Source organism: Carassius gibelio, chromosome A20 (assembly GCF_023724105.1).
Source record: "Carassius gibelio isolate Cgi1373 ecotype wild population from Czech Republic chromosome A20, carGib1.2-hapl.c, whole genome shotgun sequence".
Taxonomy (NCBI): domain Eukaryota; kingdom Metazoa; phylum Chordata; class Actinopteri; order Cypriniformes; family Cyprinidae; genus Carassius; species Carassius gibelio.
The window spans coordinates 27,453,114-27,465,933 of record NC_068390.1 but is presented as its reverse complement, the minus strand read 5'-3'; the positions used below and the strand labels follow the sequence as shown (position 1 = coordinate 27,465,933).

General features: G+C 33.5%; 1 protein-coding gene across 4 annotated transcripts; it reads right to left on the bottom strand.

The window, feature by feature from the left end:
• Positions 1 to 585: 585 nt before the first annotated feature.
• LOC127938984 (elongation factor 1-delta) lies at positions 586 to 12,228 on the bottom strand. 4 transcript variants are annotated; one of them, XM_052535942.1, is made up of 10 exons: positions 12,107 to 12,205; positions 9,725 to 9,774; positions 7,549 to 8,390; positions 6,088 to 6,202; positions 5,744 to 5,815; positions 4,785 to 4,856; positions 3,679 to 3,763; positions 2,115 to 2,419; positions 1,037 to 1,231; positions 586 to 965 (listed from the first exon to the last, which is right to left on the bottom strand). In XM_052535942.1, the coding sequence occupies exons 3-10, from the start codon at positions 8,385 to 8,387 to the stop codon at positions 927 to 929; spliced, it is 1,722 nt and encodes a 573-aa protein (XP_052391902.1). In that variant the 5' UTR covers positions 8,388 to 8,390; positions 9,725 to 9,774; positions 12,107 to 12,205; the 3' UTR covers positions 586 to 926. The 4 variants fall into 4 exon arrangements, with proteins under 4 accessions (XP_052391902.1, XP_052391903.1, XP_052391905.1 ...); XM_052535943.1 differs by lacking the exon at positions 4,785 to 4,856 and having other exon boundaries at positions 12,107 to 12,204; XM_052535945.1 differs by lacking the exon at positions 7,549 to 8,390 and having other exon boundaries at positions 12,107 to 12,188.
• Between the last annotated feature and the right edge of the window lie 592 nt (positions 12,229 to 12,820).

Here is a 12,820-nt window from a genome sequence, read left to right as displayed (position 1 = left end):
TATACTTTTTAAAATGTTAATAAATAAACGAGTCCTTTAAAGCATCAGTCTCTAGTCTAAATAAACAACTCCGTAATCACGAGACCATCAGTTTATAAATGACTGTAAATAGTGAATCTATTTTGGTGTTTTATATTGTTTAAATATTCTTCCTACATTTAAACATTGTTTAAATCTTATATATGTAAAAGTAATGAAAGGAATATTATCAATCTATCTTAATAACAATCTATTTTATTATGTACTCACCATATACAATCTGAATATCTATCCACCAAATATATAACTGAATATCTATCAAATATTTATCAGAAAATATATCAAACATGTATCTGAATATCTATCTATTATCTGAATATGTATCCATCTGTATATCAATCCTTCTGAGTATCTATCATCAAATATCTTTCCTTCAAATATCATATCTATCTGAATATTTATCCATCAATGTCTATCTATTTATCTTAATACCAATAGATCTTGAGAACAAGAGCTTCTCTCACAAGCAGGTATAAGGAATGCATTATGCTGCATTAAAATGCACCAAGGAGCACGTAAAGATTTAAATTAGACATCAAACAGCGGTTTACCTCCTGGGTGGCTCGCCAATTTTTTATTTTTATTTTTTTTATTAAAATTAAATACAATAAAATTTATGCATTTAGCAGATGCTTTTATCCAAAGCGACTTACAGTACATTCTGGCTATCAATTAAAAAAAAAAAAAACAGCAATGGATCTCAGGATCACAAACGCATAGCTCTTAAACAATGTCAATGTTGACTGCAATTCTCATTTGTACCATAAACATGTTTAACAAGATGCATGAATATCAAAGACAGAGACCAAGACAAACAAATACATTTACGCAGCTTTATTAACTGATATTCATCCAGCTGCAGTAGCATGTGACTGTTTTTGTGTGTGTTAGATCTTGTTGAACGCCGCAACATCCACACTCTGAACCTGCAACACAAAACACACGTGTAAAGAAGATTATAAGAATGAAGCGCACAGTTTATGTGAACGTTACTCACATAGTCCTCAAACTTGGTGATCTCCTCCTCCAGGAAGTCTGTTCCCACCTTGTCGTCCTCCACCACGCAGTTGATCTGCAGTTTCTTGATGCCGTAACCCACAGGAACCAGTTTGGAGGCTCCCCACAGCAACCCATCCACCTGCACCGACCGCACACACTCCTCCAGCTTTGCCATGTCCGTCTCGTCATCCCACTGTGAATGCCAGAAGAAAAACAAACAAACAAACAAACAAAAAAAACCTTGAGAAGCATTGCCAGAAAGATTTAAGCCATTTGAAAATAGTGAAGTCCTTCAAAGATTCATTATCCTGTTGCGCCCTCTATTGGACCGACAGAGCATTGAAGTCTATACAAAAGTGCTATACAAAATCTGCAACATTACACAACAAATGGTGATGTTTTCCTGACTTTTAGCTCGATTGCAAATGTGATATTGATTTTATACAACTTTATTTAAATAAACTTGCTTACATATTAGACACATTGTGGATAGTTTTTACTCCATTTCGCTAACAAAAATAGTTCAAGCAAAGCCACAGCATCTCCCAGCAACACAACTGTCTTTCGTTACTAAATGATTCAGTTTTGAACGAGTCAATGATTCAGTGAGTCATTTACAAAAACGATTACTTGCTTCATTTATTGACTGAATCAGCCATTTGAATGAATCGGTTGAATCAATGATTCACTCATTAAGACATTGACTTGCCACCACCTACTGGTGGTTTAATTTCATATTTAAAAGTATCATTGAAATTTTCAAACATTTCATATTTTTATGTCAAAACGTTAAACATTAATCTAGTAAAATTTTTATGCATTTGGACATATTGAGTTTGTTGATACTGATTTCATTTGCATAGTAACAACTATAATGTCTTATTATTCTAACTGAATTTATTGATCAAATAATGTACATTTAATCAGTTTAGGAAAATATTGTCCTTCATAGTGTAACAGCAATCAATTAAAGTCAATTGTCAAAAATATGCTGATTAAAATAATACCTGAAATAGCACTGATTGAGATTGCTTCAGAATAAACTACATTTGTGTCAACAAATTAAAAATACTGACCGGTTTGACGTCTAACAGGATGGATGACTTCGCGATGAGGGCAGGTTTTTGGGCTTTCTTGGCGGCGTATTCCTGCAGTCGTTGCTCTTTCAGTCTCTCGGCCTCCTCGTCCACCTCTTCATCGCTGCCGAACAGGTCGATGTCATCCTCATCCTCATCTTCCTCCTCCTCTTTCGCCGGAGTGGGCGGGGCTTTCTGGGGAGGGGCGGGACTTGTTCCATTAATGGCTGGCGTTATCGACCGCTTCTCCAGCGCTGACACGCGACTCTCCATCTTACTGAGAGCAGAACGCAGATCCTCCACCACTGACAAACACAATGAGAACAAGTGAGAAAGTTCTTGCAGATGATTAGGTAAAATGAAAATAAATGACGGCTCTTATGCAGATATTATTTCATAAAATTTTGTTTTGGTATAACTAAATATAATGCATGGGAATAAGAGAGATAAAGAGAGAATAAATGTTCAATGCATGCAAACAATGTTATTATCGTTAACCAAAACGAAAAAAAAATTTTTTTTTAAAAACTAACTAAATAATTTAATGTAATTACGTTGAATCACTAAAATTTCTTTGAAAAAAAAAAAAAAACTAAACTAGACTGAAACCTAAACAGTAATATGTAAAAGGAACAAACTAATAAAAAATAAAATAACAAAAAACTACCCTTAAATTAAAAGGAAAACAAAAAATAAAAGCTAATATTAACAATGACTATAATAATATATCAATAAAATAACTGCAGTAGTAAAAAATATAATTTATAAAAAATTTTTTTAAAAATGACTAAAACGTACAATATAATTTCATTGGAAACTGAAAATAAAACCGTAAAAGTAAATAATTAACAATAAAGTTAAACAATAATATGAAATCTATATAAAAGCACTTAGTAAAATTACTAAAAATTTAAATAAAATGACACTGAAAAGAGAAAATAAAGCTAAAAAAACTTTAATACAAAGTAGAATATAAATAAACAATAAATGTAATACAAAAAAATATAAAAAGCATTTAAAAGCACATAGCAAAACTACTAAAAATTAAACAAATTCAAATGAAAATAAAAGCTAATTCAAAACACGAATACAAACTTTAATATTATATAAATAAATAAAATTATAATAATAATACCAATAAAATAGTATATATGGGCACAGTAAAATTACCAAATATTTAACTAAAATTTAAATGAAAACAAATTATAAAAATAAAAGCTAATTCAAAATACTAACAAAATCTACAATAGCATATAAATATTACAATGCATGCAAACATTTAAGATGTTATTTAATAAAAACATTTTTTAAATAATTTATTTTGATTTATAGTACAAATTGGATTAGTAATGTCCTGTTGAAATCAGAAGAATGAAAAATTTTCTAGTCTTTTAAGACTAGTTAATTCTTCAGTTCTAAACACTGTCCATTCATTCCTTCTCAAAATGACCAAAAGAAACATAAAATGGAACCAGATTGTGATTTAGGATGGTTACATTCTTTCCGATTTCCATCCTGACGCAAAAACAAATACAAAACTATGAGAATCTCTGAACACACACACCTTTGTGTAGACTCTGGTTCTCCAGTTCCAGGTTCTTCATGCGAGCCTTGAGCTCCCCGTAATCAGCAGCACCGTCTCCACCGCTCTAAACACACACACACACACACACACACACGTCCCATCAGCCCCTGCTCCGATACACAACCACACAGTGAGAGAATCAGGTCTACACACAAACACTACTACAGTCTATTACTACACTATTTTAATGCAACACAAAACATATATTTCACTATTATCTCAGAACATGCAACGCTTTACACATGTTTTGTTTTTATAATTAATAATTCATTTGTGACCTCAAACAAATGTTCAAAGATGTTTCTGTAAGTTTGTAGGTAAATATTGTTGGTTGGTTATGATTATGTATTGGTATATTGTTTTATTTTTTTGTTAGCCAAACATTTGAAGATAATATTTTTATAATTTATCAACACATTCATATGTTTAATGTTCTCTGGTGTTGTTTATTGGTCACGTGACATGCAATTAAATTAAAAGTTTAATTTCGTGTTTGTGAGTGTGTTTTATTTTTATTGTTTGCATTTTAAAATGTTTTTTTATTTTATTTTAATATCGCATTTTATGATTTAAATATTAGGTAAATACAATTTTTGTTAGAATATTTCTTAATTTATATTTTTACAATGTTGTTGTTTTAATTTTATTGTTTTTATTTTAAAATTATACATTTAGGTTTTTACGATTAAATTAATTATTAGTTTTTCATTAACTCTATATTGATGTGTATATACTAAAAAGTAAAATAAATAAATAAATAAAAAATAAATACATGCATACAAAAATAACTATAACTATTCTATTTTTTCATGATTATTTTAACTTGATTAAAAAAATTATTTGGTTGAAATGACCATAAATATAGTAGTCTGTAATATCAATATTATAGCTCAAATAAAACCTTAAAAAATTACCCGTTAAATAAAAGTTTCATTTCACACCAGAAACTTGAATCCACACAGAAATGCATGCATCACAGATATCTTCTCAAACTTTCTACAACAACACGCATGCACACGCGTCACACACTGGCCAACTCAGGCGTGAGCTGCTTTGGTGTGTGTCTGTGTCACACACACACTTACAGGAGACAAGCGGTGGGAGGGGTTTGATATTTTAGGGGCGGAGCCTCTACTTGGCTGCAAGGTTGTCTTCAGCTACAGAAGAGATCATTTATGAGGAAAGTGCAGGTGAAGGAAGAGAACAGAGGATTTAAGAGAGAAGACCTGGAACTCCATTTTTATTAAATTACAAAAATAATATTTCTTATTTTAATATTTCTACTCAGTAACAAACAGTATAAGCAACCGTAATAAATAGTGTAATAAATTGCGGAACCATTCAAACAAGCAACAAATCTAGAGGTTTATCTTATTTATTTATTTTTTAATTGCATTAATTATTTTATTTTTTTCGTTTAATTTTGGGGTGAAACGTGACCTTGAAGGGTTGCAAAAGACAATCGCGATTGTGATTTAAACATAGTTAAAGGGCAAAATAAAGCTCAAAGAATTCAGCCAGTCGTCATTTTACTGTTGTACTGTAAAATAAACTTATCATCATCATATTATTATTTTTCTAAAATACTAATAGTTTTAAATAACATTTCTTGTTTTAACATTATTATTTAATTTCTAATCAAGACATATTTTTACTGTAATTTTACAATTCAGTACTGTAAAATACAATAATCATCATTATATTATTTCTTAAATACTCAGTTTTTTGTATTATTTTTAGTTAATGAAAACAACACTTATTATAATTATTATATTTCTAATCAAGACATATTTTTACTGTAATTTTACAATTCAGTACTGTAAAATACAATAATCATCATTATATTATTTTTTAAATACTTCGTTTTTTGTATCATTTTTAGTTAATGAAAACAACACTTATAATTATTCTATTTCTAATTAAGACATATTTTATTGTAATTTTAGTTAATAAAATGATCACGGTATTATTTTTTAAATACTAAATAAATCCGTAAATCGCGCAGTCCTAGAAAAGAGCAAAACTGGTTTTTCCCTCGACTCACCCCTGCGAGAGATTTCTGGATGTTTTCTCGTGCTCTAGCGATGTCCTGAAGGATGCTGTTAGCTCCAGTGTCCTGAGACAAGAGACAAACTTCACTCTGTGTGTGTGTGTGTGTGTGTGTGTGTGTTGGAACAAACAGTGCTTCTGCAGCTTTTAACAGTGAAATATGGCACTAGAAACAGTAAGGGCATGAGTTCGTGCAAATCTAAGTCCCTTCGGATAAAAGCATGCTTAAAAGATGCATCTGCCAAATTCATAAAAATAAGTAAATGCACATGTGGAACCGTGGCATTAGATCATATGCTGTACATACTGATGCAATAGTTGCAATAGTACGTTTATTACTTGTTTGTGCTGTGTGGGTCCGTTCATCCGCGCGTAAAATTGCCGTTCGGCTTCATCATAACGTGGCTTATCGAACCAGATCCTCTCCTGCACCAAACACTCCGCTGCAGTCATGCTGTAAAACACACACGAGAGCTCTAACAACATCACTAACACTAAAACACACATCTTAAACATTCACATTTCGGAAATGTGCTGCTACAGACCTGTGATGTGATTTTATAGTTATATGGCTTTGGTGAGAATGAAGGATGTCTGAGACTGAACTGTGGCGCGCAACAGTGTATGGGAGTGAATTTTTTAATGCTAATGGTTATTATTATAGTTAAGTAAAACTAAAACCATCAAGAAAAAAAAATACATTTCTTATTTTATTTTAGATACTTGCCAAAGCAACATTTCAACTAGGTGTACTTAAATAACAAAACTAAGTACCGGTAATACATATAAATTAAATAAATAAATAATAAAGATTATAAAAAAAACTATATGGACATATTAAAAAAAAAAAAAATTCATCAGAATGAAAAAATAAAAACTATTCTGCCAAGATAAGCACAATGATTTAACATTTGAAAAAATAAAATAAAATAAGAATTATATTTGTTTCTTAAATAAACAGTGAAATCTGATTTATTTAAATATTTTTATATACTAACAACAACATTTTTATTATCATCATCATTTATTTTATTTATTTATTTTATTTATTTATTTTATTTCAGCTACTTGGTGAAGCAAAATGGCTTGTTTTCGTTTCGTTGAACTTGATGTACTACAATAACAAAAACGAAACAATAAAATAAAAAAACTAGACAGACATTGAAAAACAATAAAACGAATAAAAATGTCAAAAATTTAAAATACATGAAAATAAAAAAAATAAAATAACATCGTTAATTAACTCCCCAAAACTGGTGCATGAACATAACACTACAAATAATACAAGCATATTAATGAAACCATGCAAAAATGACAAACACAACAAAAATGGCATTAACCAAACAAATAAAGAAACCCAAATGAACTGAATTCAGACAAATGACTCTTCCTAGCCAACACAATGGATAAACACAACAACAATGAACATAAAAAAAACCCCAAAGAAATACGAATCATGAGAAAAATATGCGATGACATGAAGATGGTGCACAGGAGAACTGGGAAAGGTTGTTAACATTTTGTGTGTAAATGCAATGGGTGAGATCGATAGTTACCTGTAAAATGTAATTTTAAAGTGATTCTGTCATGCACAAGCCTTTATGTCATTCCAAACCCGTTTGACTCACTTTTCGCCATGACACACATAAGACGGCGATTCATATGATGTTCAAGAAACAAAAGCCATGCAGGTTTGGAGCAACATGATTTGTAAAATGACAGAACTTTAATTTGGTGGTGAACTGACTAATTAACTTCAGTGTGTGAGGGAAGTGTATTTTCTCGAGTATCGTTTCATACTTCTTCAGCTTCTGGGTACAATGGTTTATAGATGTTTTATCGGATCTCTCCACAGCTCCTTCATAGAAACGAGTCTCCGCCTCCACATAGCGACCATGATCTAGCCACACCCTCTCGCTGTCGGCATGCAGGAAATAGAAGCGCGCCGCTCCCTGATTGGTGGTGATGTCGTCGGAGTCACGTCGATCACAAACCACAGGTTTTTTTTGCGTATTATTCCGCCGTTTAGAGTTGGACTCATCGCTGCTTGTTTCGGCATTTCTCGGTGGAGAGCTCCGGCCGTACACGTTCTGATAGAAAGTCGCCTCGGCTTTATCAAAAAGAGCTTTCTGTAGCCACACCCCCATTGGAGGCGGTGGCAAGCAAGGGAGGCCATTGATTGGTCTGGAAGCCGGTGTGGGCGGAGTCGGGGTTTGCGATTGGTAGCCTTCGTCGCAGTTGGTCGTCTGCAGTTGGAGAGATCTCGGTTGGTTGGGAACGCGGCCCACAAACTTGCTCTCGGCTCGGTCAAAGTTGGGTTTATTCACCCACACAGCTTGAACAACGTGATGACAAGCCTCTTGCTCTCCATGCCGGCAGGTTTCTTGCTTGTTTCTTTTTGCGTTAGAACTCGCAGGAGCGGTCGTGCCGTTTTGCTGCTGCAACAGTCGTACGTAGTAAAGACTCTCTGCTCTCTCGTACGCGACGCGGTCGAACCACACCGTCGTACACTCAGATCGCAAACCCTCCAGCGTCGCGCCGGACAAACACCCCTCGATATCTGCGGTGGTTCGGTCCGGCTGCCGTTCAGAAGAACTGGACTGATTCGAAGAAGAACTCCTGTGGCTTCTGTTGCGCATTTTCTTGCATCCAGAAATACAGGTAGATATAGGATAGATATTGATAAATAAATGAAAAAAAGAGGAAAGGAGAGTGACAGGGAACTGGAGAATTAGTCGCACAGCAGTAGTTAACATTAAACATGAAGTTTGTAAACAGTATGTTGCGATGTACAAATCTTTTTTTAAGCTCAAATGACAGCAAATTAAACAATTTAATGATTTAAATTGACATGGAACTTAAAAGGGGTGCAAGATGCTGAAAAAAGTATGTATTGTATTACTATCGTGTATCACTATAAACGGATACGTAAAAAAATAGGCTACATAACAGCTTTAATGGGGGTAGACAATGAATTTAGAGACTTTTAGCATGCTATAGTCAAAGTCCAATTAATACTGTTAACACTTAACAATAAATAAAAAAAAGCGAAATAGCTAAATAAAATGGGTATTTTTATAGAAGCGTTTTACCATCACGTAAAAAAAATATTAATTGCATACATTAAGGTAATTGCAACTTTTTAACTCATAGTTCAGACTTTTTTCAAATAATTGCAAATTGGCCTAATACAATCACAACTTCTCAGAATTGCAATTTATATCTCCTAATTCAGACTTTTTTTCACTTGCGAGTTTATATTTTATAATTGCAAGATATAAAGTCGCAATTACGAGTATATATCGCACAAGTCCGATTTTTTATAATTATGTGTTTACATCCCGCAATTAATAGCATACAACTTGCGAGATGTAAAAAAAAAAAAACGCAATTCAGGAAAAAAAGTTACGAACTGCATTATTATAGCTCGCAGTTCTAAGAAAAACGTCTGAATTGTGCGATATGACCTCGCAATTCTCTTTTTAATATTTTTATTCTGCGGTGTAAATAAGTTTCCATATGAGAAACATGTTTGGAGACAGTCATTATTTTTACTATATCATTTAAAGTGCTCTTGCACAAGACATAGATAAAACAGAAAACGTTATATTCGTTCAACTTCCAACAATGACAGCAGTTTAGGAGGCTGCAATAACAAACCTTTAAAAACATATTTTACATTTTTACGTTTTATTTAAACAATATAGTTTATGTCTCCACGTAATCTATGAAATCACAAATTGGTGATGTCATGCGCATAAAACACACATAAAACATTCTATGATTGCATTAGATTTAAACGTGAAATAAATACACTGAGCTTTACAATGACGTCAAGCAGAAAACACATAAAAAGCAAACTGAAAGTGCGATGGGGAAAAGAAAGGACAATCAAATTCAGAATGGACAAAACACACAGAAAAACCCATATTGGGTCGAATAACATGAACCACATGCAAACTTTGTCTAAACTTACCTTCAGGAAACAGGAAAAGCTTTCAAACAAACAGAATGTAGCAAAACGTTCTTCTCATCCAAACGAAGGCAAGCAATAAAACAAATAAAAGTATTAATGTTTAGAGGAATTCACTCATACATGCTCTAGAAAAGATGTAGTGTGGTGAAAAAAACATGGTACAGTGATGTATCAGATTGTAATACCATGGTAGTTCTATTCTTTGATGAATAGAAAGATCTAAAGATAAAATAGATGCAAATAAAAAGTTTTTGTAAAATTATACACCATATAAAAGCTTGGAGTCAGTATATATATTTTTTTATAGAAATTATGGAAATTAATACTTTTATTTAGCAAGGATGCTTTAAATTGATCAAAGGTGAGGATAAAGACATTTCCAATGTTACAAAAGATTTATATTTCAGATAAATGCGGTTCTATTTTTTTATATTCTTCAAAAAAAACTGAAAAATTATACTACAATTGACTGGAGTAATGATGCTGTATTTCAGATCCAATAAATGCAAGCTTGGTAAGCAGAAGAGAATTCTTTGAAAAAAACATTAAATATATTAGTGTTTAAAAACTTCTGACTGGTAGTATGTCCAAAAAATATGGTATTATCTATTGGTGTGTTCACACCAAATGTGAAGTGAAATGTGCATTCCGTCAAAGAACTACAATCACTGATGATTAATCGAGAAAACCGATACATCGGTCGACCTCTACTTAACTGACAAGATGAGCAATAAATATTTTATGCGATATATCGTGCAGCCCTAGCCGATTTTATCCATTCAACTTCACATTGCGAGTAAATCAATCGCATATGTGACTAAATCTACATTCTGGCGACTAATGATGTGTAATATTAGCCAATGGCTAATAAATTCTAAGATTTTACTACAATCTTAGAAAAAAACTTAATATCACATTTTAATCATGCTGATTTTTGGAGAAAAACTGAAATTGCACTCTACGTGTGATTTTGATTAACTACATAAAATGATATAAATATAAACATTTTCTAACCCCCATATCTTGAATTTTGTGATCATTCACATGCATTTGAATACACCGAATAATGCAGTGAAAGAACGCACTCAAAATGCACACACGCACTAGTATGACTTCATCGTGTAACTTTACATTAGCCTAGATGCGTGCACTTTTTAGGCACGATTTGTTTAGTTTTTGAATTTGATACTGTTAAAAGGCACATCATTAAAACAAATAATACGAGTTCACATATCACACCTAAACACGCATGGAAAATGTAATTAGCACTAACTACTAAATTAGTTAAAAATGCCTATCCATATACAGCTATGATTCGCAAACCCCAAACTGACTCAAATGATTTGCGAACCCGCTTTGAACCCCCGAACTGACTCAAATGATTCGCGAACCTGCTACGAACGTCCGGACTGACTCAAATGATTCGCGATCCCGCTCCGAACTCCCGAACTGACTCAAATGATTCGCGAACCCGCTACAAACTCCCGAACTGATTCAAATGATTCGCGAACCCGCTCCGACCTCCCGAACTGACTCAAATGATTCGCCATCCCGCTTTGAACTCCCGAACTGATTCAAATGATTCGCGAACCCGCTACAAACTCCCGAACTGATTCAAATGATTCGCGAACCCGCTCCGACCTCCCGAACTGACTCAAATGATTTGCGAACCCGCTTTGAACCCCCGAACTGACTCAAATGATTCGCGAACCTGCTACGAACGTCCGGACTGACTCAAATGATTCGCGATCCCGCTCCGAACTCCCGAACTGACTCAAATGATTCGCGAACCCGCTACAAACTCCCGAACTGATTCAAATGATTCGCGAACCCGCTCCGACCTCCCGAACTGACTCAAATGATTCGCCATCCCGCTTTGAACTCCCGAACTGATTCAAATTTTCCATTAGAAGCTGTTAAGACTCGCAGATATGAGTGTGCAATTAGAAGAAAAATGTGTATTTCAAAGCCTAATCATTCATTTTGTTGATTCAGAAAATAAATAGGTTATCCAGAAATCAAAAACATCAATAAATCTGTGCAAATCCGGTTTTCCACGAGTTCTTCGGATTTAACAAGAGAATGCGTCATTATTCAAGATCATCTGGACATCGAGGTGTCAGGCCCATCAAACAACACACTTGTATAAATAATTTTATACAAATTAATCGTATTTCCATTATGACAGTGACTGTAACAAAGGCACAGGCTTTCTTTCATGCAACGATATTGATCTTGCATTAATAAATAAACATAGAAAAGACGTCTAACCTGCTTTTGAGCGCGATAAACACTCAGCACAGTATTATTTATTCATATAAACCAAGAATAACAATAAATGAGTAAGCATAAACAACCTCATCGTCCAACAGAAATACTCACTTTAAGCGCTTTAGTTGGTGTTGAATGAATAGCTGATGCTGCGCGTTCACGGAACAGAAGGAGCGAGCGAACCATTCGCGTTCACGAGCTAGGGGGGGCGGGGGGGTTCAATGCCTCAAAACCACCAAACATCACACTGATGCGGCTCAAATGTCTTTTAGTCAGTTTCTTATTCGTATGAATATAAAAATAACACACAAGTGCACCACAGAAGAGTGTTTTAAATGGTAATGCTGTCACGACGTTTTTCCACATGGTACATTCTGTCACTGTTTCCCAGAGCGACTGCGTCTGTGACGTCACCAAACGATGGGAAAAGCCCACTTATATTTACATGTCATTTAACAGATATTATTATCCAACGCGACTTACAGATGAGGACAATAGAAGCAATCAAAACCATCAAAAAGGCACTAATATAAATGCTGTGACAAGTTTTTTTTTAAATAATAAATAAAAATAAAAATAATAGGGAACGTTAGTGTGATTATAGGGTCTTTTTCTTTTAAATAAAAATAAAACAAGTCAAAAGAATAGAAAATGCTAGTGTTAGAGGGTCAAATGAAGATGGAAGACGTGTGTTTTTAGCCATTCATTTCTATTATTTTGTGGAAACGAGAGTAAAAGCATGGATATTTAGTGTCAAAGAATTATTACAGATGTAATATAAGTTCTGTCCTCTGGTTTAAATGCTTTATGGTGGATCGCAGACTT